Consider the following 27,669-nt stretch of genomic DNA (forward strand, 5'->3'; position numbering starts at 1 on the left):
ATTTGTAGTCTTAACAACTCGTAACTTTGTTAAAAGCCAAGAATGTGTCACGAATGTGTGGACAATATCGAGTCTGGGCCTTACTTCTCGAAGCTTTCTTAACACTAAAACAGTCGTAAGTTGATGTTAATGTATGACACTTAAGACTCTTGTCGCTGAGAGAGCTTCGAAAATCTAGGCCGAGGTACCAGGGTCAATCTTTTCACGCACTCACTCATTCAAACGCCTACTCAATCACCCGCTCTCTGCATGTTCGGTCCTCTTTATTACATTCCAAAGTTTGCTTGCAGTATATTAGTGCTCGCAAGTTTCTCCAATACGGTAAACGTCAAACTCCTGATTACCTTGAGGGATTTTCATCCAAAAGGACATGATGCGTTTCTGAACTGAAGTGCTCTCTCTCACCCACACACTCACTCAAACACTCAGTCACACACCCACTCGCTCGTTCACTCACTCAACCACCCACCCATTCCTTCACTCCACCCTAGAATTCATTTTGCGGAATGAGGTTGTTGAAATATTGTTTGCTAAAAGTAGCGTAAATCCATACTCACTCACTCACTCACTCACTCAGTTCAAAATCAGGGTTGGCAGGGTAGCCATGATAATAAAGCACTTGTTCATCAGGCCGAAGACCCTGGTTCGACCGTGGGTACAATTTGTGCGGCCCATTTCTGGTGATAATGCAGGAGTATTACTAAACCCTCACTCACTTATTTCAAATGCTCTCTCACTCACTCAATGTCCACTCAGTCACTTACTCACTCGCTCACTTTTTTGTGTTTTTTAGAAACGAGTTATGACGGTACACATATAAAACATTATAACGTCTCTAACGTTTCAGGTATCACCGGCACTGTCAGCATCGACGACAACGGTGACAGGAACGCCGACTACTCCCTGTTAGACTTGAACCCCAAAACCGACCGCTTTGAGGTAAGCATCAGTAGACACAGACGTCAGGAGTTGAGGTCGAGACGGATGATTGAGATGAGTGTATTTGCACTTTAACCATGAAAATCACAATTGCAGATCACAGTCACGTTGCATCTCTTTGGTTCCCGCAACGTTATAACGTCATTTGTCTCAACGACGGCATAATACAGTGACGTCACTAATATACCAGCCTTTGAATCTAAACCATTTTCATTCTTGGAAGTCTCTACCTAAAGAGGTTTCTGCCCACACCTTATTGGAAGGGATGTGACAGAATGAGCGCGTATTTTGTTATGCAGTTATTTCCCTTTATCATGGTTTTAATCATGCTTTCTGACATTTTACCCACAGTATTTATCCTGGGATAAACCTGTGCAAGAGTTATCGTAAACCTGTATTTTGTTACGCAGTTATTTCCCTTTATCTTGCTTTTTAATCATACTTGGTGATATTTTGACCCACAGAAGAATGTATCGTGGGATAAACCCTAGTAAGAGTTATCTCCCCTTGTCAAATTTAATTCGTTTTAAATAGAGATTATGTTGATACATATTATTATATGTTCTAACTATCAATCTAATGTGAATTTATTATATACACATTTATTTTCGAAACAAATCTTCTCATTATAAACATCTATTTTTTCACATTGATAAATCATTTTTTCTCATTCCTGATTTTTAGAAGTTAATTACTGTGTCAAATACTACACACTGCCATGAAAAAATATTTTCCTGCTTTATTTTATGACAATACTTAAATATCTTTATGGCAAAAAACAAGCGTATTGAATAGTAGTTTTAAGAGAACTTTCATTGATACACTTACAGACGGTGCCAAAAGCGGACGCCACTTGTCAAACAAATGCCGTGGTGACTTGCTATTATTATTGCAAAAAAATAAATTCTGGACCCAGATATCTACAAAACTGTATCTAATTCAGGAATTCCTTGACATTCTGATATTTGGTATGCAACCTTCTTAGTACACGTCGAAACAGAAAAAAATGGAATGGCTTGATCGATAAATCTCGCTCGTCTAGATATCTGTTATATCAACACTCGTAATGCATGCTGTGTTTCAAACATTACTTGAGTGCAATTGTGGACAAAATCTCTGAATTTAGACACCCATTATCTGTTGATCAACAGGCTCCTGACGGTGCGACTTTTGTCGTTTCGTTAACAAACCCGTGTTGCAGCTTAACATAGGGATGTTTATAAAAAGGGAAGTAACCCTGTATACTGCTGTATATGGTCTCGGCATTTTCCGTACTGAAATCCTACAAATTGAGTATTCTGTATCCGTTGCTCTTTGAATAAAGGCATATACCTCACGGGTGATCAGACCGAGACTATTCAGCACTTGTATTCCTCTTTGTACGTTTTCCCAAACTACCACTCTGTTTGAAGTCAAGTACGAAACTATATAATTGTTTATATCTCCCGATTTAAATATACCCCACAAACGAGCACGTTCTTTGAAGTCAAATCCTGTCAAAAACGTTGTGTCTAAATTGAAGAAGTAATTCATATGGGCCAGCGGACATAACAAATATGAACAAAAAAAACCTCATGGACCTCAATAATGGCATGGCCGAAAAATAAGTCATATATAAAAAACACGAAGTGACCAGGCTTGTACTTCCAGACAACCGACGTTCGACACAATCAAAGTTCGAAACAACAGTGTTTGACTATGCAAGACTAGTGTTATGTTTGTGTTCGATATAGCCCTAGTTTACAACACCTGTGTATGCTTGTACTTCCAGACAACCGACGTTCGACACAATCAAAGTTCGAAACAACAATGTTTGACTATGCAAGACTAGTGTTATGTTAGTGTTCGATATAGCCCTAGTTTACAACACCTGTGTATGCTTGTACTTCCAGACAACCGACGTTCGACACAATCAAAGTTCGAAACAACAATGTTTGACTATGCAAGACTAGTGTTATGTTAGTGTTCGATATAGCCCTAGTTTACAACACCTGTGTATGCTTGTACTTCCAGACAACCGACGTTCGACACAATCAAAGTTCGAAACAACAATGTTTGACTATGCAAGACTAGTGTTATGTTAGTGTTCGATATAGCCCTAGTTTACAACACCTGTGTATGCTTGTACTTCCAGACAACCGACGTTCGACACAATCAAAGTTCGAAACAACAATGTTTGACTATGCAAGACTAGTGTTATGTTTGTGTTCGATATAGCCCTAGTTTACAACACCTGTGTATGCTTGTACTTCCAGACAACCGACGTTCGACACAATCAAAGTTCGAAACAACAATGTTTGACTATGCAAGACTAGTGTTATGTTAGTGTTCGATATAGCCCTAGTTTACAACACCTGTGTATGTTTGTACTTCCAGACAACCGACGTTCGACACAATCAAAGTTCGAAACAACAATGTTTGACTATGCAAGACTAGTGTTATGTTTGTGTTCGATATAGCCCTAGTTTACAACACCTGTGTATGCTTGTACTTCCAGACAACCGACGTTCGACACAATCAAAGTTCGAAACAACAATGTTTGTACATTTCAGGTTGTGGCTAACTACTATGGAAGCAAAAAGCGGTACGAACCAGTTCCGGGTCGGTCCATTCACTGGGCAGGAGGCAGACTCACTCCCCCACCTGACACCCCTGAATGTGGCTTCGACGGGTCGAAATGTCCCCCTGAAGGTACAATGTTTCCAATTCAAGGTGTTTTTTTAATATAAGTAAACCACTGCCTGCTTCAAACAATGTACGAAGAACGGTTGAAAAGCAAGTTACATATCGTTACCGTGGCTGAAGTTCATTGAGGGGATGAAGCGTTATACAAAGCGCAGCATACTGTGTCTGAGAGTGGCATCCGCGCTACATGTTGTTACCGTGACTGACGTTCATTGAGGGGATAAAGCATATTATCTTGCCTCGCACATATGTCGTTTTCTGATTGGATGAGCACTCTTCTGTTATTTGCAATGTACACCGCTTACAAGCGAGGTACATTGCATGTACCCCGATGCCAATAGCAACAGCTAACTCATTCGCTCACTCATTTTGTTTATCTCGAATAACATTACATGACGCAAGATGCAAGGAAATTACCGATGATTTGCGAATGGAAATCGATTGAAGGGAGAAATCTGGTTTTCTTGTGTCGTCCGCAAAATCCGCAAAATCTAGCGATGGCTACGAAAACTTCTGACTCTCTTTCCAATGCATAACTTTCGACAAAACGTTCAAATGTAGTCCCTGTGAATATTAAGAAGCGGAATTACATCGCGGCGACTTTTCTAAAACAATACTTTCGGGAAAAACCAGCAAGATGCAAGATTTCAATCGCTTGATCCACACAGATTGGCTGAAGTGTTCGATCAGATACCTATGCTTCAAACAGTTCAAAATTAACAATGAGATGTTTTGTAAGACAAATACGTTGTTCCCTGGTCCCTCGGGAACCATGGGCTGAAGTACCTCAACCTATGCTGCCCTCGTGACCAGTGAACACTTTAAGATATACAGCAAAGAATACTGAGTTTGTCTGGTATCCATGCCACGTGTTGTTACCGTGACGTTCATTGAGGGGATAAAACATTATATGCAGACAGTATACTGTGTCTGAACGTGGTATCCATGCTACGTATTGGTACCGTGGCAGACGTTCATTGAGGGGATAAAACATTATATGCAGACAGTATACTGTGTCTGAACGTGGTATCCATGCTACGTATTGGTACCGTGGCAGACGTTCATTGAGGGGATAAAACATTATATACAGACAGTATACTGTGTCTGAACGTGGTATCCATGCTACGTATTCGTACTGCGGCTGACGTTCTTTGAGGGGATAAAGCGTTATACATAGCACAGCATACTGTGTCTGAACGTGGTAACCATGCTACGTATTGGTACCGTGGCTGACTTTCATTGAGGGTTAAAGTATTAAAATTAATATATAATGCTGTGTCAGTATACTCTGTCTGAACATGGTATCCATGCTACACGTTCTTACCGTATCTGTTCTTCCTTGAAGGGATAAAGCATTATATATACATGTAATACAACGTACTGTGTCTGGGAGTGGTATCCACGCTACATTTTGTTACCGTGGCTGATGACCAATGAGGGGATAAAGCACTATATAAAATACAGAACACTGTGTCTGAACGTGTTATCCACGCTAAACTGTGGTGTCGCAGCCAGGTAGGATTATATAACCGACGTTAGTCTTGTCGAGTGCAAGGTACGGTGAAATTGACAAATAGTAATTGGAGCGTTCGTGTTCGGCGAAGACCCGTGTTCGATTCCCCACGTGGGTTCGATGGGTGAAGCCCATTTCTTGTCACTTGATGTTGTTTGGATTTCGAAAGTGGCATAAACTCGCTTGGGGAATAAAATCAGTTGTATATAAACGTCCATACGATTTCTTGTGAGCTTAAGAAATGAATTCAGCTTCACCTGAGATCTTCTATTGTTCGATAAGGGTGGCTGGGTAGCCGGGTGGTACGAACGTTCACTCGTCACACAAAAAACCGGGTTTAATTCTACACATGGGTACAATGTGTATGAATATTACTTTCCATGTATCATGTCGAGATACGTGTTAGTGTATTTCCAAAGGCGTAGAGCCCCACCTCCTTTATTCCATGAAGAATACATATTCCCTGATGTTTGTTCTCTATAGAACCCTTCCCTGAGTATGGTATTGTCATCATTGTGCTTGGCTCCATTCTCCTCATCGTCCTGGTCGCAGTGTTCTTCATCTACAGGTAAGATGGGTCAGACAATCCTCACTGAGGTATCAGTCATTTCCAGCGTTAACGCGCTATTGTGTAGTCTAGTGGTTGAAGTGTTCTCTCTTCACGCCAAAGGTTCTAGGTTCGTTTGGGCACAATGTGTGAAGCCCATTTCAGATGTTCCCGTCCGTGATGTTGCTGGAATATTGCAAACGGCGACGTAAAACTAGACTCACTCAGTCCAGGATTAAGACGTTGTGGTATTAATATATACGGTAATGTTTGCTTCGGGATTTAACGCCACACTGAGCAATATTCCAGCTGCATGGTGGCAGTCTGTAAATAAGCGAGTCTGTTTCACACAATCCAGTGATCAGTAACTGGGAATCGATGACATGTCAACCAAGTCAGCGAGTCTGGCCACCCAATCACCTTAGACGCCTCTGTAGACAAGCAGTCGCATTTTGTGGCAATCATGGGTTGCTGACGACCTATTCTACCCTGGATCTTCACGGGCCTATGCCCACAAAGGATATCCGAGGTAATGGTGTAAAGAAAAGACTTACCAAACAAACTTAATAAAATAACATACAAAATAAAACTAAAATCTGACGTGATGACAGACAATCCAGTGATCAATAACATGAGCATCGATCTGCGTAATTGGGAACCGATGACATGTGTCAACCAAGTCAGCGAGCCTGACCACGCAATCCCCTTAGGTACCGAAGACCGCTTCTAACCCGGATCTTCACGGGTATCATTTTAAACAAAATATATGTTTGCAGAAAACATCCAAAAAAGAAACGACTTCTAATCAAATATTTTCCACTTGGGCAAACAGTCTCCTTCTCTTTGTTAACTTCTGCTCACAACGATAATGGTCCACACAATATTCCCCGTAAAATTGATCTTGACCTTGACCTTAATTCCAAGTCCACAAATAGAACAATCACATGGGTCAGTTCATCCTATACACATCGATGACTAGACTTAGACATATTTTGTCCACTTAGACCAGATAAGATTAGATAAGACTGCCAGGCGGGTATTTCGGCGTAGCTTTCATCGCAGCTATTTCCGGTTCTGTTGCAGGCACATCCGGTTGGAAGCGGAACTTGCTGAAATGAACTGGAGAGTGAGGTGGGAGGATATCTTGTTTGGCTCTCCCGAGAAGAACAGGAAACTTGAACGCCAAGGAAGTCGTCTCAGCATAAACAGAGTACGTGGATATGTTGATAAAACCAAATTGTGTTTTATTTGACCGATACTGTGTAGTTGCCTTTCTCAAATATGTACCGAAACCATTGCGTCTAACTTTGTTCCTCCGAACTTAAATGAATCGAATTTACAGTAAATTTGTCACGTAAATCCGACATAGGAGTCCTTTTGCTTTTGTGTCGATCCTCAGATAACTCGAAGTATTTTCGAAGTCTGTTCAGCTTCGGCACAAATATTGGTTGACGGTATATAAAAAAAATAACATACAAATCATTATATAGTGAGAGTGATTTTAGTTTCACGCCGCACTCAGCAATATTCCAGCTATACGCCTGGAATATCTGTAAATAATCGAGTCTGGACCAGACAATCTAGTGATCAACCACATGAGCATCGATCTCCGCAATTAGGAACTGATAACATGTGTCAACCAAGTCAGCTGACCTGATCACCCGGTCCCGTTAGTCACCTTTTGCGACAAGCATGGATTAGTGAAGATCACTACTTTAACCCGAACCTTCACGGGACTCCAGTTGTAGACGAAAGCAATCCGTATTGAGCTGAGGCGATATATATAGTTTTCAGATTATTCCAGATTTGAGATGAACTCGATTCCAAAACTAAGTCTACTGAGATGTAAGAGGCAAAGAAGTAATTTTGCAGTTAGAACACTTGTAAATAGAATTATGAACGTGTTTTCATATGTATATATATGGTTAAAGTGTTAGCTCAAATGTTAAAGTGATTCATCAAATGAATACAATGTGTGAAGCCTATTTATTGTGTTCCCTGCCTTGATATTGCTGTAATTTTCCAAATGCGGCGTAAAACTCAACTCATTTTCAGGAGAAAAGTAGTTTCACAATATAGAATCTCTGCGTCTTCGTCCAGTTGTCGCATGAAATCATTTTGTGAATCAGTCCAAGGTCAAACTCGCGTCTCCCTCTCAGAATCAAACAACGAATTATACTGATAGTGCTTTTTCTAACAGACCTTTCCTTGGTAGCTCAGGAAATATATGTTTACTCGTACAAAACTTATCAAACTCCGTGTTCGTCTATGATTCACGGTTCAACACTGTTGGAACTGCCCGACACTTAAGCCATTGTTATATCGTTCTACTTCTAACAGCTTCCCCTCAAAATGGCTTCTTCAAGGAATCCTTTGGATCCAGCCAAAACTAAAGCCCTTAAGTAACTCTGTCTTCATTTGGTATGTGATCATAGACTCGACTTCTATTACTGTAGCGATAATGCGGACCTATTTACGACTCGGAGAAGCTGTGCAGCGAAAAGCTTTCAAGTGTTTCAACATCAAAGCCTCCGTTTCGTATATTTGTAATGGCAAGCGCTCCAACACTGTCCTTTGATAGCAATTGTCTGGTCCGAATATTGGTTTAAGCAGAGAACTCGGCAAAGAAATCAGAGTCAGTTTCTGAAGTCGAAGAAAAATTAATCTGACAACAACTGACTTGTAAGATGGTGTTGTTTTCTCCCTTAGAAGTGCTAGGATCCTCGCTGTGTTGCTGTAGTTCTATAGGAATGTAGGCATCACGAGTCTTAGCTTCGGAACCTCTTTACCAGATGGCCAAGAATCGTTGAAATTCTTAAAGGTGAAGATTCTAATTATCCAATGACACCGGGGACGGGATATGTTAGCGAACTCTTTTCATCTCTTAAGATGACACTAACGGTGATGTTTAACGCCGTATGGTCATTAACTAGGATTAGTGAGTGAGTACCGTTGTGCGCATGTTTTAAAAATATTCAGTCAATATCACTGCGAGGGACACGGAAATGGGCTTCACACATTCCACACATTGCACCCATGAGGAGATCGAACCAAGGCCCTCGACAGGAAGAAGCTTTATTACGTGCAACCCCCCCCCCCCCCCCCCCTCCAAACAAAAACAAAACAAAAAACAAAAACAACAACAAAAACGATACATACATACTCAAATAGAACACATCAAAAGTGAAACCAAGCTAGCGTATGAACCAGCGATAAGATATCAAATAGTCATTCAGATTTCAAATAGAATATAAAAACGTGCCCTCGAACTAAATACTTATTAAACAGTGGGGTTTTTTTTTCATTTTTCAGAAATATTCCTACGCTAGTTCATGCTCTGTTGATACGATCGCCGTCCACTTGAGTGATGTAGGCTGTCGCCAGCTCTTCACCAAAACAGGATATTACAAGGTAAGACACACGGGTTTCACTTTATACAGTTCATTATTGTCTCAGGGAGCGAGGACTAGTGTCCCAGACAAGTTCAACCGACGGCAAATCAATTTTTCACGAAACTGCAGGTATACGGCATGACAGCCGGAATTCTGACAACCTCTGCATAAAAAGATATTTTAAAGCTGTGACGGCCTAGAAAGCGAGTCTTGAAGGTATGGTACGGTTCTTAGTCGAATGTCAGATCAGAATTGTTGGTTTATCAATAGATGTCTGATTTAGATAGAATGCACTACTCTGAGGATGGCCTGATCAGAGGTCCTGGTCTTTGGAGTGAACATTTCATTTACACATATACTGAACAGCGAAAGAATCGCAAGTTTCGAAAAAATGAAATCTCATAAATGTAAGCGTTTATGTTGATGTCTTCTATACAAATATTTGACAAAAAAGCCAGATTTGTCTTTATTTTGCTGTTCAGTACGGCTTTTCGTATTGGTGTTCGGTATATGTTTAAATGAAATGTTCAGTCCAAAGATCAGGACGTGCACAGATATGACCGCATTGATGTGCTGTTGATGAATAATCCCATCTTCTTGCTTCTTTCCATAGTAATTCATGGACACACACTCAGTCGTCATATTGCATGGTGATAATCAAGGCATTGTGTGGGTCATATCCGAATCGTTTACAAACATCATACACCTCTAATACTGTTCAAAATGATGCTCTTGATATAGTCATATTTGTACAAGCAACATTATCTTATAATGAATGTGGAAAGGGTTTTGTCGCTTCTATATCTGGTCGATGAATCGACATGAAAACTAGCAAGTATTGAAACAAATGACATCTCCTATGAATGAGCTGTAGCATTTTAATATCTATGAATGAGCTGTAGCATTTCAATATCTATGAATGAGCTGTAGCATTTTAATATATATGAATGAGCTGTAGCATTTTAATATCTATGAATGAGCTGTAGCATTTCAATATCAATAACGACTTCCACTTCCGAAGTGAAGCCTCCCTCTTGTAATAGGAGGTGAAACAACATCTCGAGGCAACGCATTGGCTTGACATTTATTTATTTATTTAATGTTGGCATGTTTCTTTGTCTTCGTTTGTCATTTGCAATATTCCCACTGTACAGCAGTCTGTAAAAACAGGTAATGCAGATAATGGGTCAGATAATGCAGTGGTTGATATCGTGAGCATCTATGTATCCAACCGGGGCACGATGACATGTGTCCATCGAGTCAATGAGTCTGATCACACTTGTCATCTACGGATGGAATCAGGACATCACTGCAAGCTTCAAGAAGTCAATGAGTCTGATCACCCGATACCGACCTTGTCGTCTGTCCACGGAATTAGGATATGACTCCATGCTTCAACCAAGTCAACGAGTTTTACTACCCACTTCTGCTTTTGGCAACATTTCCCAAATACGTTGATTAGCTGAGTCACCAATAAACACCACATAATCAGCTGTGTCGTCTCTTCTGACCACCACTGCTTGTTGGCGACCTGTTCCGAAAATGAAGTCCCAAGAGGTTCTGGATGAATGTGGTAAGGCAACAGGCGCCCGTTCCTGCAGACATCACTGACAGTAGACATGGCTCGTCTAAAGTAGTTCGACAATGCATCGATGCAGTATCCGATAGCACAAAAGTCACAGAGTGGAAAATCAGGTAGTTGTTAAGAAGACACGTTTCCTGATATCTGGTGGATTAATCTTCCTCAGACACACATCAAGCAGCCATGCCATTAAGGGATGGTTGAAGATGATTATGCCTTGAGATTATTCTCGACGTTTTGCGTACGGATGTAAAGGTCTGGCATCGTTTGGTGTATCAGTCTGTCTCTGGTTCCACACTTGTTCTCCCAAGTTCTGAGAACTTTGTGTAGGTCAAACCCGATAAGCAAGTCAGAGTCACAATTGATGACTTGGATCGTCTAGGGGTCAGCGATCCGTGACGATACGGGCTAGCATTTGTGGTAAAAGACAACGCTTGTCTTAAGGTGGAACTGAATTGATCCGGTGGTCAGACTCGCTGACTCTGCTCAAACCCTTCGTCGTATCATAATTGCCTTGATCGATGCTCATGATGTTGACCACTAGATTGCCTGTTAAAGATTAGTGTCTTTAGAAACCGCCGTGAATATTGCTGAGTGTGGCGCTGACTTTTCTGATACCCTTCATCGTATCACAATTGATTTGATCGATGCTCATGATGTTGACCACTAGATTGCCTGTTAAAGATTAGTTTTTTAGAAACCGCCGTGAATATTGCTGAGTGTGACGTAAACGTTACACCAGTCAAGCAAAGAAACTAATTGTCAGCAGGTTTCGGTTATACAGCTTGATATTCGAACATATACACAAACGCACACACGCACACACGCACAAACGCACAAACGGTGCTTTCGTAAATGGGCTAGTTCCCACAGGCGTCCTGCTTCAGTCAATATATTGTCACTTCATGTCCCACACATTGTCAGCCGTCTATTCAGCTGACACGGGATGACACAAGAGAACGACAGATTCACGTCTTTTCCGACATTGGGATTATACTGAGCTAATCCAGGGTTTATTAATTCCCTCAGGAAATTACCCCCTGCTAATCGACGGCGCGTGCAGTGATATGACAATATGCAGACTAATCGCAGACGAACTGCTAGGTAGTTTTTATGTGTGTTGGTTGTGGTAACAGTGTTGGAGGGCATATCTAATTGGGTCTTCAACAGATGTAGCGTGATTTGTTAAAACAAAACGTGTTAAATGCACCGCAAACGCCTGTCCTATAAACAAGGAAAGCATTTATTTTGGTCTATCCATTTGCCCGAGGAACACCAAAATGAAAAATTCGATGAACACATGGACGGAACACAATGTCTGCTGATGTTTTATGATTGTCCGGTGTTTTCGAGTGTGGGCGTGAAATCTTTCCGTTTCTTTTTTATTCATTTTTGAGAAATGGACCAAATTCAGTCTCCATAAGAAACCACTGACTGAAAACCAATGAGTGTGTAAGTTGATATTTTTATGGCGCATCAGCATTGCTTGAGAGTTTTACACATGTACACAAAAATGTAATTTAAAAAGTCTCTCTCAAAAGCAGATTATCGTCTACACATTTTAATGTCGCAATACTATGTAATTACACTGTATATAAGTTACCATGGCAACATTATTTACAGCGTAAGAGACCCATGAAGGTCCGGTTAGAATGTTGGCCGTCAATAACATGTCGTATGAGGCGACTAACGGGATCGGGTGGTCAGGCTCGCTGACTTGGTTGACGCATGTCCTCGGTTCCCTGTTGCGCAGATCGATTCTCATGCAGTTGATCACTGGATTGTCTGGTCGATGACTCTTTACAGATCGTCGCCATATAGCTGAAATATTGCTGAGTGCGGTATAAAAGTAAATCCACACACTCACTATGAAACAAGGACCAAGGTGCTGCAAGTCCATTTTTATTCCAACGTTTACAGGAGTTTCTTAAAATACATATAACCAATGATTACACGATGCCATTTAGAAAGTGGTCAAATGCAACATATCTAATATTAGTAAAGTACAAATTCTAGTACTTTTTTGTGGAGTCCCATCCGGGATTCGAACCCGCACCCTCAGAGTCAGGCACCTAATCGCCAGCACACAAAGTCAGCCGCCTAGCAGTCTAGACTGCGTACTTTGAATAGTTTGTCATTGAGATGCAGATATCGGTATCTCAAGTGATGTTGTAGCTGCAGCGTTTACTTTTGTGATACCTGCTATGCCCCCGTGACCTGGGAACCAGTAAAGGATGATGTCACATTGGCTAGTAGAGAGATCGCTGTAAATATCTAAAATGTCGATGATGATAGGGAAACCTTTCAAAGTACCGGAAGGCAGGACAGTCTTGTCGTTGAACTAGTGTCAGTGTTAAACAGTTACACCATTTTGGCCAACAGAATCCCCTTCATAGCTTCCTAATCACCGGAATGGCATGTTTTCGTAAGTGTACGAGACAAAGGCACCTGATTGCAGATATGTTCATGGGTGATGTCCGGTTACTGTGAATATAGTTTCAAATTGGCACTTCGTGTATAAGATGCCAAAACGTTATTTTGCCAACGAAAACATCAACATATAGAAACAATTTGTTTTTAACATAAAAGAGACATGATCCTAACCTAATCCAAAAACTTTCTCAACCAAGCCGGAAATTAATGGGCTTATCTCCCTTGGCTAACCCAGACTCCCCCGGTACTGCTCCTTCCGGCAACAGGGGGCGCTTTTGTAATACGCATCATTATCTCCCATTGACGACCAATCAGCAGGCTGTATCCCATCCCCCTGTTAACGAGGCTATTATGACTGGGATAAGGGGCTTTGAGCAGACAAGACGTGGCACTAATTTCAACAGATAGGTCGAGAATTTGAATAGATATGACAGTAAAGCTTCAGAAGGGGATTACGGAAAATTGCAAATTTCTTGCCACTCAAGGTGGAAGTTTTCAGCCGATACAGTAGAACATGTCAATGTATTTGGTCTGATGAGAATAACGACCAAGAACCGCTGGGTAACTGCCGTTGTGCTTCCATTAGATACATATTACTGGGAAATATGGCAATCTGGATGGTGGCAAGATAGCAATTATTGACATGCACCATGCGGATCAGATGTAATTTGTGAGACACCGTGGGTTTCAAAGCAGGGGGACCCATGGTCTAATTTAAATAACACCGGATGTTTCCTTACATATGATTGTCCGCATGCGTTGAATGGCTTTTTCCTGGAGTTCACTGTTAAATTAGTATCGTTATTTGGCGGTGAATATTTGTTTAAAAATTCTTTCAACTTTGGGTGTGCCTTTAGTGTACGGAGAGACCTGCTTATACTTGCCTATCGTATATTTAAACATGTGTTTTAGAAAAAGGAGCTGAAACGTTGTTTACAATTGCTCTCAGTCAGTCAGACATTTCTTTTTTTTGTCAAATTGTGTGAATGGCCGATCAGGTATCAGCACATACTGAGCAATTTCCTGAGTGAATTACACATTTCCCGAACACCTGGTGTCATCATTGATTTTGACCGGTCTACTCATATCATCGTCACAGCTATTTCCCCACTTAACGTCAACATTTCAAAACTTACAGGAAATGACGCTCTGAATTTGCTCTGATTTTGTATAGTGTGAAAAATGGCGACATTTACTATCAATCTTATTTTGAAAGGCAATTTTAGGCTCTTTAGCTTGGTCTGAGATAATAGTGGATGGTATCACGAAACAGGGAATTTTCCGCAAAATTCAAAACTGTGAAGTATATATATGTGGTATATTTAGAATGTTATTGGACTTCAAAACGAGGGGTGAAGAGGAAGGACATATATGTCCCTGTGCTATCCGGGGGTTAACGTCAAATGGGGTCAGAAGGCGGAGACTGCGAGTACGTCTGCCCTGACATTAAACACCCAGATGGGATTTACGAATGGGCAGTCCGTGGATTATTCAGCCGAATGCTTTAATTCGGAAACGTACAGAATCGTTTGTTTTCTAGTACATACTTTTCGGCCATGTCAACAGTCATATGACCATTTATCTTACCTCACACATGAATGTCGCTTTCTGATTGGCTAAGCGCTATTCTGTTATTTTCAGTGTACCCCGCTTACAGGCGATGTATTATTTTCAATGTACACCGCTGGGAATTCCGAACTCTTCTGGTGCTTCATGGTAGTATTTTTTTCATCTCGAATGACATTGAATCACGCATCAATGACGGACATTACCGATGTTTTGCGATTGAAAATCGATATAAGGGAGATAATTCTAAATCAGATTACCTTGTGTCGTCTGCAAATGGCAATTCGCCTCGCATGCAACAGAAGTGCTTCAAACAGTTCAAAATTAAAATTCAGATGTTCGGTAGGATAAAGACGTTGTTCACTGGTCGCGAGGGGGCCATGGGCACAAGTACCCTCTAGGTTTGTTTATGTTCCCCGAGCCCGCAGGTCACCATGTTGTGATTAAATGAAGGTTACCTGTTTCCAAAGTATCTTTTATGCTGAAGATTATTCAGATAACAAGGAAAAAGTCTTCCAATACCAGGACAAATAAAAACAACATCATCTCTAAATATCCGTCATTGCTACGAGAGTGTAATTTCTGTGTTATTGATGTATTACTTCCGGGAGACTTCTAGAGCATTCCACCTTAGTGGCGATGCATGGCCGTGTGTTCTCGAACTTTCAGTAAATGACTAAATTCATATGTAAGGGCTAGTTACCGTCTTGACGGAAACGGAAACATACGGAAATATACACAGACAACTGGAGTATATATCTTCCTGCCTCCGCCAACGCTTGATTTTCATAATCGCTGCCTGACCGCTTGCAGTGTTACATTCAGCATAACCGTTTCTCACTCTCAAACCAAGACTTTTGTGGGTTGATATTATATTTGTGACCCATTACTTTAGACTTGACTCAGTGGCATTGTACATGAACCCGCTTTGTATCTTGCTGTTGTTTGCTGAATACATATTATTGAAAATTTCACATTTCTCGATGTTATCTTTTGCTGGTTCTGAGGGGATTTCTTATACCTTTTGTCACGACAAATTTTTAACCGCAACATAGTATTCACCGTTTTGGGGGAAACACCCGTAATGGAAATATGGCATCGCTTTGTACATGATTTAGTACCATAAACGTGCGCATCTCATTAACGAATTTATGTCTGCTAAACCTGAAAACTGAATGCAAACAGAATCCACAAGTCTGTTAATGTGATGTAAATTACTGTTCTTCAGATTTCGATTCCTGTGACAGTTTTCTCTGTCTTCGAGACTGGCGCCTCAAACTGCGACAAGAATGAAACACTTTGAGCGCTGTTGAGTGTCATATTAAGACTAGTTTAGGGGAACATACCATCTCGAAAATTTGAAGTATCAGACACATTTCTTTCAGTTAAGTATTCTCAAGCAAAGGTTTTACAGGATATTTCGTGAAAGGTCACAACTGGAAACCAATTCACAAAATCTTTAAAAGTACCGGTCCCTTTAGCTCAACTGAGTTAGAAACTGAAATTATCAAGATGATGTACGGTCGCGTAGTGTTTCCAGTAGATTTCTGGGAGCAAGTGCTGTTGTTTTCTCTTGTGAATAATGTCATCTTTGGCAAATGAAAAGATGTGCCGTGTTATTTTTTATTCTGGAAATTGAGGTCCTTGGACACGCAGAATTATATTTCGTTTTTCTTCAGATTTATATTTTGCTACCTTTTCTTCAAGATTTTGACATTACAAATTCGGTGTGGGAAGACACACGGAAAACGGAAGTCCGATCTTTCACGCAGTGTTTGCCTCCAAGTAGCGAACCAAATCAAAAATAAATAATACCGCAAAAATCCCCCAAGGCTCTATCTCAACCAACGGACGGCGTTGTTGAGTGTTGGAATCGTCTCAGAGCTTGTAAATTATCAACCACCAGTGGCAGGTATCGCACAGAGTTTCCGTCAGTCGGAAATTCTATGCATGCCCTATATACATGTCTATACAAAGGACTTTGCTAGCTACCCCTGACACATCTCTCGATTGAATGAACACCGTTCTTAAACCTTTGTAGCATATCTGGAACCTTATTGTTTTTAGTGTGCAACAAAGGGATATTCCTGCACGGAATTAGCCCGGCTGGAAGTTTCTTTATACTAATAATACCGTAGAGTGCCATCCAGGGAATGAGGCGGGTGACAGAGTGTATGAGGAGAAGAGTGCTGGTTGTCCTGCAGTCAATTAAATGTTACATTCCGCATTTAACCTGAATCGTGTAATACATGCAAAACGATATTTTGAATGTTCACATTATCCAATATATTCAATATTAAACATTCCAGGGCCATACGTGCACAGACATCGTTTACAATAATGAAAATCAGTGTGTGTGCGTGCGTGCGTGCGCGCGCGCCCATGTGTGTGTATGTGCGTGCTTTAAATGGGCAGATATCATATAGCATAGATTCAAGGCAGTTTGTCCTTAATGATGAGTCAAAGGATCATACGGGTGAAAAAAAACATATTTTGTGCATCGAGATTACCACGAGATGTTTATGTACATGTTTAAAACGTATCGTGGCAAAAATACAAGGAGTGTTAAATTAGTTCTCTGTGTATATATGTACATCTAAGACCGATGAAACAGCGACTGGGTAAGCTGGCCTTGAATGTTATGGAGTACTCCAGTATTTGAGCTTCAAGTATAGTACTTACAAACTTATATGCTACGTTTTACCTGAAAGGACGACCAGAATTTCTAATTTAACAAAAACTGAGTTATTACAATGATGAAATAGACCAATGTTTCCATGGGATCCAAAACGCCTGACACCTGCTTGGAACGTCTCCTGTTTACGGTGCCGTTAAAATGTAGATGGTCTCCAAGCAGACAAAGGTAATTCTGTTGAGCAATTAACCATGGACCGGTAGTCAGTTCATGGTTACCCGCCAGCTGAGACTATACAACAGCCACAGCGATGGTAGCTTCTTACGTCTCGTCCACAAGAATTCGGAATATGTGTCCCTAGCTGGCACAATTATAGCTTCATGTTTTTGACTTTCCGAGTTCTTGATGTCAGGTCACTGATGGTTGATACTACACTGTCCATGACATACCATTCCAACATCTCATCTCAGTTTATCCCTGCGCTGTAGAAATGTATCTAATAAAAACATTTGTCCTTGCACACTCCTATAGAAACCAGGTCAGCTCAGTCTTCTTCTGTTTAATTTCTTCGAAAAATGTTTCGAAAGTAAAGAGACTTTACCCGATCTCAAACGCGAATATATCTAAAGACTATTGGAAAGTAAGTTATGCGTTTATTCATTCCTATTTGTTCATATATTCATTCACATATTCATTCATTAGTAATCATTGATTATTATCTTACCTCACACATAAATGTGGCTGTCTGATTGAACTCTGAACATTATCTGAAGCGGCCCATCTGAAGATTTAATTAACACTTCCTATACGACGTGAACCTTTGACAGGTTTGACGTGATATCCGTCCAAGCGTTTACAACCCTTGCTTACGATTAATTTTTTTTTTTTTTTTGCTAAATGTAACCTCTGAGTTCATCGGACGAGATATTTCACCAGATTCGACATTCAAATCGATAAAAGACATTTTCTCACGTCACACGTAAATGTCATTTTCTGATTGGCTGAGCGCTCTTCTATAATTTTCAGTATAAACCATATACAAGCGAGATGCATTGCAATGCACCCCGCTGCCAATAGCAACTCATTCGGTAATTCGTGGTAGCTATTTTTCTTATCTCGAATAACATTAAATGACGCATGATGCACGGAAATTACCGATGTTTTGCGAATGGAAATCGATGGAAGGAATATAAATGTAATCCTGTTGTGCTTGTGTCGTCCGCAAAACCTAGCGATGTCTATGAAAAAAGAAATGAAATAAATACATTTTGACAAAACGAACAAATGTTGTCCCTGTGAATATTAAGATGGGGAATTACACCGTGGCGACTTTACCTCGATGTTTGGTTATGTTTCCCTCACCCTCCGGGCGCAGGAAATATCAACAAACTTCGAGAGTACATCAACCCATGCCCTGTCCCCCAAGTCTCCCCCCCCACACACACACACACAACCCCCCAACCCCTCTCCCCCCGAGTCCAGTGACCAGCTTAGAATATCCATTCATTCGTTTGTTCGTAAGCTCTGAGCATTCTGTTTTCATCTGGATGGACTTTTACAAATATGCCTTGGAATTCGCATGAAACAAGAATAGTAAACGCCATGGAAACGCAGCTGACAGTCTCTTGTTGTTTTGTTGTCATGGTTGCCATGAATAACCGTTTCTCATTAGACAGTATTCAACAGATTTTCACCACGTCCAGAACGTGAAGCAACATGAATAAATTGACATCACGTCTTTCCCGATAGACTCGAATATCATTGAAAAGAGCGCATTGTTGGAGGTGAATGTGTTTTAGTTATCATTTTTACGTCAATTGAGCTCCATCACTACAAAGTTATTCAGATGCTCAAAACGTATTCGTTGGTGTGAGCTACAGTATGTCCAATATACGTTGTACGATGTAAATCTATACTCTTAAAAAAAAGTAGGGGAACTGTACTTCCAATCTACGGTTGTCGAAATTGGGAGATATATGGGATTGAATCAATGTTGATACCATAATAATGGATGTTTTGAGAATGCATCACCACATGGATTTCATTCAAAGCAAACTGTTCATTCAGTTATCCCCCTTGTCAGGTGACTGGAGTATAGCATGAAAACTTCAGGTTTACAGTTTTCAGTTAGTAGTGTGTGATTTGACCCTCAAAACCCTGACCATGCACAGATGCTAGAAAATTATCGGAAAAAATGGTCGACAGTGATTTATCGATCTGCCTGAAAAACGGCAAGATTCATAATGGCACCCCATGCACATGAAGGAGGCACCCACGTAGAACACGTGCTTTCAATGCATTGTGTTTTGCTCGTGGTGATAACGTGAAATGATGCTGCATACACAAGATGAATGTCATTTTAACGTTCCTCAATCGGTTTTATTTTTTCTTTCAAGTTCCCTTATTTTTTTCTTAAGAGTATATTTACATAAGATCGGGTGAGCTGCAGTGTGTCTTACATAAGATGCGTAAGCAAATCTATTTACGTTTGGCAAGATCAGGCGCAGACAAAACACAACGCGGGGAATTTTTTTCGCAGAGTTCTGAATTAAATTTAATCAGAAACTTTATTTGAAAGGCTGATATAGTTGTAACTGAAAGCACTGCCTTTCATAGTGTGTAGCACGAACCAGCCAAAGATCAAACAACAAATGGCGTTGATATTTATATCGTCTCGAATGAAGAGGCAGACATGAAAAGAGTGTTTATAGATGTCAAATAAATTACTGTTGTAAATTAGTAGAGATACACGTGATCTTGTACATAGAACCCAGGTCGCAAATCGGTTGGATTTCATCAACTTTGGTCACGGACAGTCCTTGGATGGGTGGCCGTGTTGGCAGCGTGACTCCTATGATATTTAGGTCGATCTGCCCTTCAACGAAGCACACTTGTTTGTTTAGAACAAAATATGGGTACCCGGTGGCATATGTCACACGGCAGTTAAGCGCTTCACCGGCAGCGTTAGTTATCTGGGATAACACTGGCATCAGTAATGTCCATTGTGTGTCCATAGAGTATGTCCATGTAGCATGAAATTTGAACAGCACTATGCATGTAACTTCATGATTTAGTATTCTTATTGGCTACGTATTTGGATTTTCAGGGAGCGATCATCGCCGTGAAGATGGTCGAACGGACTAGTATTGGTATCAGCAAGCCACTGCTCCTGGAAATTAAGAGGGTGAGTGATCTTGTGAGTGATGTTGTGGGTGATGTTGTAGTGATGTTGTGAGTGATTTTGGCGTGTGATGTTGGAGTGATATTGTGAGAGAGGCTGTCAGTGACGTTGTAGTGATGCTGTAAGTGATGTTGGAGTGTGATGTTGTAGTGGTGTCGTGAGCGATGCTGTCAGTGACTTTGTAGTGATGTTGTGAGTGATACTGTCATTGATGTTGCAGTGATGTTGTGAGCGTTTAAAGATGTTGTAAGTGCTGTTGAGAGTGATGCTGCGAGTGATGTTGTGAGTGGTGTTATAGTGATGTTGTGAGTGCTGTTGTGATGTTGTGTGGGCTGTTGTAGTGATGTTGTGAGTGATGTAGTGTTGTAGTGATGTGAGTGGTGTCGTAATGATGTTGTGAGTGATGTTGGAGCGACATTACATTGTTGTTGTGATGATGTTGTGTTTGTGATAAAACTCTATGTGTATATGATGTGGTTAACTGGAGAAGCAAAGAAAGTAATATACTATCTCTCCAGAGTCTGAGTAACACAGTAATCTCAGAGGCTTTGAAACTTCTTTACAGCTAAAATGGATAGAATTATCATTGAAACGCCCGCGCGTTATCAGAAATGAGCGGGCCACTTTAACTTCATAATGCCCGCAAAATGCTTGACGACCGTCCATTATCAAGCCCGTTGTTAGGTGACGTCATACGTAGCTCAGTTGTTGAAGTTCAATCACCTACGGCTCGTTTGAACTTGGGTTTATTATTGACGATATGTCTGGCTCACAATCGCCACATGTACATGTCTCTACCAAGCGTAACAATTGTACCATATATTACCACATAGAGCAATGAAAATATCGACTTGAAGTCCAACGTTGTTGAGCACTGAAGAAATGGCGGCTGGTAGTATGGGCAAAGGTCAAGGTCGAATGCCGTCACTCTCAATAATGACGTCATCTGTGTTGTTCTACTACGTGTCTATATTTGTAAAAAAGTGTGTTAGTGACCTCCGTCGTTTGTTGTTAGCAGTAAATGCTTCAAAACCTATGTCGTAGTTTTTATTCTTATTTTATTAAAAAAATATATTCATTTTAGCTATAATAACGGTAACGCTGTTTTTCAGGGCATTATCATTTGCAGAAGCCCTCGGTCTCTTCAACTGCCCTCCTTCGTTGGGCAGTAAATGAATGACCTCGGGTTTCTGCAAATGATAGTGCCCTGAAAAATAGAGCTACCCTTATAATATAACGAGACCCAATAATATCACTCAAACTCAAGAAATATTGACTCACGTGGGGGCGGTGGGGTAGCGTAGTGGTTAAGGCGTTCGCTCGTCACGCGGAAGACGCGGGTTCGATTCCCCACATGGGTACAATGTGTGAAGCCCATTTTCTGGTGTCCCCCGCCGTGATATTGCTGGAATATTGCTAAAAGCGGCGTAAAACTTAACTCACCCACTCACTCAATTCACTCAGTTGCTTCAATACATGTTCTAACATGTCGTTCCTATTACGTTATTAAGTGCCTAATAAACACACAAAATCTACATTTACCTTAGAGTATAAATAACTTATATTTATGTATAACTATTAAACTTTAGGGTGTCCCCATTTTGGGTTTGTAGTATGGTACCCGGCTTTGTTTTATGTTGGTAATAACACATTGTATGTCTTGTCTTGCTCAGGTACTCGTTACTACAGAAACATTCTTTGAAACCTTGCCAGCTGAACATTTAAATCTCAGAATTTCATTCAACTTATAAAAATTGTTTAACAAACGATCATAATTTCAAATCACTTTAATTGTTTATATTACAAGTGGGTATGCATATTAAGTGAAAAAAACGAGAACACGTAGCTAACGCTCATCAAGTGCTGCACGTGCTTTTGTTTCACTCTTCAAACTGCTGCGCTTACCCCCTTGTAATACAAACCAATAATATCGATTTGAATTTATGATCGTTAGTTAAACAACTTTTATCCTAAATTGAATACAATTCTGAGACTTAAATTTTCAACAGGCAAGGTGAAATTATGAGGATTCGCAATATTAATTTCATTATATTTGGTTTACTTTTTTGTTTAAAGTGAAATTCATCGGTACGTTTACACGGCAAACAGACTATATTTCTTCAAACAATAGCGTTATAGACTTCTGTTTTATATTTATGTGTGTTCACCTATTACTTGATGCCATCCACATAAATTACCCTCCACACAAACACGTATGCGGGATAGTAACACATTCCTGACAACTAATTATAAGAATATGACAAACGTCTGTCGTATCTTCAGGAGCAAGAACATACAATATCAAAATTGTTTAACAATAAAATACCCTTCCGACAAACAGACTAATATATAAAGTTGCAGGCCATGTATTCAGATTATGTACTAGTCAGATTAATACAAGTGAGATGTATTCTAGAACCTTCTAGCAGGGATAAGTTATGTATTGCACAGAACATTCTGGAAACCGTTAATTCTTTATCAGGCTAGTGAGCAAGCGCACGCTGTTACCTAGACTTTAAGCCAACACGTCGTTTGCTATTGTTTTAACAATAAGCAGTTGTCTGGAACGTATCACTCTCTAAAGAAACCATCGAGATGAAGGTTACTATGACCACCGAATCAATGATTTCCTCGAATGGTGATTTATACCATACATTCGCTATAGCATTTATGAAGCTGTTCTCTGACAATTGTGAAAAGCCAGTGATACTGCAGACTATTTCAGTGAGCGATGAGTCATTTGGAGTCGGTGGACCCTTGTGTTTCATACGTAGACTGACTTAATTCAGGCGTCAAGGAGTAACTGTTTTGACTGAGTATTTCCGCTTCCAAAGCCAGAAAAACGGACACCGTATATTAGCAAGGCGGAGATATATATGACCAACTATATAATTATAATTATATATATATATATACACACACACACACACACACACACACGCACACACACATACATATACACACACACACACACACACGCACACACACACACACACACACACATATATATATATATATATATATATATATATATATATATATATATATATATATATATAATACCACTCTGCGTCCTTATATACTATATATATATGTTTGTGTATGTGTTTGTATATGGGAATGGATCCCTGAGTTATATCTTAGCAGTTTTTGCGAAATACGTAAATATGTTCGATGACTGTTGTCTAAATGTATCCAACGTTGATTACCTGAAGTGACTTGTTCAACGCCATGTTTGAGGGTAGACGCCATAGTGATGACGTCATACTTCACCCTCATAATCACAAATTGACCTTGCGGCAAGGACGCTTGTAGAACAACTCACCGTCGTGTTTTCAGAGAGATATTGATTGCATCAGTACCCATTTTAGTCACATCTTCTAAACTTGACAATATACAATATTGTATGCAAAATAATTGTAATGATTTCAAAATTCACTTGGTGAACTGAGACCAGTGAACATCGGGATTAGAACTGGTCTTTAGCAACCTATGCTTGTCGTAAGAGGCGACTAACGGGTTCGCATGGTCAGGCTCGCTGATTTGGCTGACACGTGTCATCGCACGAAATTGCGTAGATCACTGCTCCTGCAGTTGACAGAATTGACAGATCGCCGCCTTATATTTGGAATATTCTTGAATGCGGTATTAACAAACAAACCAACGCTGTCACTCGCAGCTAATGTCGGTTGGATGTTTCTATTTTGTAACACCGAAAATGAAATCCAAAAAGCCAGAATGTAATTTTCTTTCGTAATATATAAAAGTATAAACTCGGTAGACTATAAACATGGTGCAGATTATCCAATGGCTGTCCTAGAATAGTGATGGCATAATCTACAAAGTTAATAGGACAAGAGAATATTGCACCAAGCGCATTACTTAAAAATTAATAGTGTGCATACATATATTACAGCACACTGTTTATCTAATTGACACATCAAAGGATTACTTTCTGATGTCCCAATCGTAAATACCCGACTCAAACAAAAGACCAATAATGTGTCATGTCATGCGCCCAAAGAGCAGGTCAATTACATCACATGACGGTGTTATTGCTGTTTTCTTGAGTTATTGACTTTATACTCATATTTATACGAATTCCTGGTTCCCTTTCAGATCAAGGACTTACAGAATGATCACATCGTCAGATTCGTTGGTATCTGCATCGACGTCCCCAACCAGTGCATATTGTCCGAGTACTGTCCAAAAGGGAGTTTGCAGGTGAGTTACTTTAATTTTACGCCGCACTCAGCAACATTCTAACTGTATTGCGGCTGTATGTCAATCACAAGCCTGTGATCAATAGCATGAACATCAATCTGCGCAATTGGGAATCGATGACATGTGTCAACCAAGTCAGCGAGCTTGACCAGCTGATCCCGTTAGTCGCTTCCTACTACAAGCATGAGTTACGGAGGATCGATATTCTAGACCGGACCTGCACGGGTGAGTTTGTAGGTATGGCATGCGATGAGGACAGAGATGAAGTGAGACCCGTGCGTCTGTAAAATCAGGAAATATGTTTTTCAAAGTAAAACTGTTGATGTAGTATTGAGCATTTTGTATTTATCCAGGGAGAACAAGCTTTGTTCATGCATTTAACTGTAATCGTGATAGAGTTTACCCTTAACAGTATTATTACGTGTAACGGAGATTCCTTGTATTAATCTGTTGAAATATATGCTGAACTGAAAAAGGGAAACACGAAAAAATCAGAGTTGCGTTTCTGATGCTGTTTAGTATTGCTGAGCAGTGATACATCTTCAATGTGGAAAATCTGCTTGATAGCAGTTACGAATGATCTGACCGTTAACAACAGTGTCCAGATTGGCAAGGTGATATTGTTAGCGCGAGTCGTATTAAAACATGAATGCAGCCCTTTAAGACTGTAATATTGGAAACAAAATGAACCAGACTTAACATTTACAGTGTACATATGGACCGCTTTCTTTAGAATGCAAGAGGAGATTATCATGCATCTCTGCACTGATTATTTCCAGGATATGATTAAATGTTAGAGTAACATCTTAACTCCTTTAATGTATACAACATTTGGAATAGGATATTCATCTTGCACAGATGTTTATTTACTGTCTGGATTCCTGTAGTCAAGAGCATTAGGATAGCAATATGTCATCAGCGAAGAGAACGTCTGTCTCTACATGGAGTGGCATGGGAGTGCACTATGCAGAGCCCGAAATAGTTTCTAAATTTTGCTAGTCGGGCGAAAAAAGCCTAAAAGTTACTAGCCTATACAATGATTCACCAGTCCGGAATGTAGTGACAAAGCCAAAATATGATATTGTTCTCATAACAGATGTAATATGATGAACATTATCAAGCCTTAATTATGCATGATTTAAAAGTGTATTGTAAATTAATTAGTCGGGGAGACTGATCTATTTACAAAATGACCCCATGAAAATTCACTAAACATTCGGGCCATTGACTGTTGAGATTTACTGGCCAGACAGGATTTTTACTAGCCACGGGCTTGCGGGCTGGTGGCTATTTTGCACACTGGTTCTGTAGAGGAGAAGAGGCAGGGGATAGAGCACAAACCGCGGGAAACTTTGTTGCTGTCGTTTGCCCGTAAAAGTAGTTGCGTAGGGGTTCCTGTGCTTGTTGCTAACCGACCTGTTGTCGGCGATGTTGTGATGTTGTTGTCTTGTGTCTGCCAGGACGTCCTCGAGAATGACGAGATCAAGCTGGACTGGATGTTCCGTTATTCCATTATGCAGGATATCGTTAGGGTAAGTGAGTGTAGTCACACATAAATTAGAAGTAGGAAAGAAAAGTTATCTCAGACATAAATGTCCTGCTCTGATTGAATGAGCACTTTTCTATTCTTTTCAATATGTCATAACATTGAACTCTCTTCATTCCGTCACATATGTAACGACACAAAGACACATATAGGTAGTCACGGGCACGTGGACTGACATAAATTCGCGTGTGTGTCGTCACACAAAGTCACAAGTGCTGGCACAGAAACAGTCAGACTGTCTCATGCATGTAATCACAGATGGTCCCACATGCAGTCACACAGACACAGTCATACGAGCAGTCACATAAAGTCATATACAGGCACATACGCACAGAGTCACATTTCCTGACATATAGTCACACGTAGTCATGTACAGTAACGCAAAGTCATAATCTAGTCAAAAGATGCCTCATGCTCTCGCCGACATATGTACTCACGCATATACACGTGGTTCGATGTATCTACTATGAAGAATCAGTGAGAAACGCACACACACAGAAAAAAGAACAATCCAAAAACAAACAAACAAACAAACAACAGAAAACAACAAAAACCCACAGACAGACACAGACAGACACAGACACAGGCACAGACACAGACACAGACAAAGACAGACACACAAACACAAACACAAACACACACAATAACACACACACACAAAAAGCACACACACAAACACTCACACAGAGTCATATGACACTGACTCTCTCACTAATTCTCTTTTCAAGGGTCTGGCTTACCTCCATAGCAGCGAGGTCAAGAGTCACGGCAACCTAAAGAGCACCAACTGCGTAGTGGACAGCAGATTCGTGGTCAAGGTCACCGACTTCGGGCTTCACTACTTCCGTCATGTAGAGGTGACCGAGGAGGACAATAAGTACCAGTTTTATAACAGTGAGTAAACCAAGAGACTGTCTTCTCCTTTCGGCCTTCACTACTTCCGTCATGTAGAGGTGACCGAGGAGGACAATAAGTACCAGTTTTATAACAGTGAGTAAACCAAGAGACTGTCTTCTCCTTTCGGCCTTCACTACTTCCGTCATGTAGAGATGACCGAGGAGGCGAATGAATGCTAGGTTTATAACAGTAAATAAACCGAGAGACTGTCTTCCTCTTTCAGAGTTTAACATGCAGTGACACATGTTACTGCCTAAAAGTTCACCCAATCCAATAAATATTGCTTTGTTAAAATCTTTTTTTTTCTTTTGACTGCAGATGTTGGTTAGTTGGTTTGCTGTTTGAGTGAGTGAGTTTAGGTTTACGCCGCACTCGGCAATATTCCAGCTATATGGAGGCGATCTGAAAATAATCGAGTCTGGACCAGACATTCCAGTGAGAAACATCTTGAGTATCGATCTACTCAGTTGGAATGCAATCATATGTGTCAACGAAGTCTCGAGCCTTACCACCTGATGCTTTTAGTCTT

General features: G+C 40.4%; 1 protein-coding gene across 1 annotated transcript in view; it reads left to right on the forward strand.

The window, feature by feature from the left end:
* Positions 1–27,669, forward strand: part of LOC137259942 (atrial natriuretic peptide receptor 1-like) — a 112,881-nt gene that overhangs the window by 70,363 nt on the left and 14,849 nt on the right. Inside the window, exons 5-13 of the mRNA XM_067797597.1 lie at positions 848–939; positions 3,492–3,630; positions 5,621–5,705; positions 6,768–6,894; positions 8,997–9,095; positions 20,399–20,476; positions 24,593–24,697; positions 26,158–26,229; positions 26,972–27,137. Coding sequence (XP_067653698.1) covers positions 848–939; positions 3,492–3,630; positions 5,621–5,705; positions 6,768–6,894; positions 8,997–9,095; positions 20,399–20,476; positions 24,593–24,697; positions 26,158–26,229; positions 26,972–27,137 — 963 coding nt within the window. The remainder of the gene's footprint in view (positions 1–847; positions 940–3,491; positions 3,631–5,620; positions 5,706–6,767; positions 6,895–8,996; positions 9,096–20,398; positions 20,477–24,592; positions 24,698–26,157; positions 26,230–26,971; positions 27,138–27,669) is intronic.

This window comes from Haliotis asinina, chromosome 13, assembly GCF_037392515.1.
Source record: "Haliotis asinina isolate JCU_RB_2024 chromosome 13, JCU_Hal_asi_v2, whole genome shotgun sequence".
Classification (NCBI taxonomy): Eukaryota; Metazoa; Mollusca; class Gastropoda; order Lepetellida; family Haliotidae; genus Haliotis; species Haliotis asinina.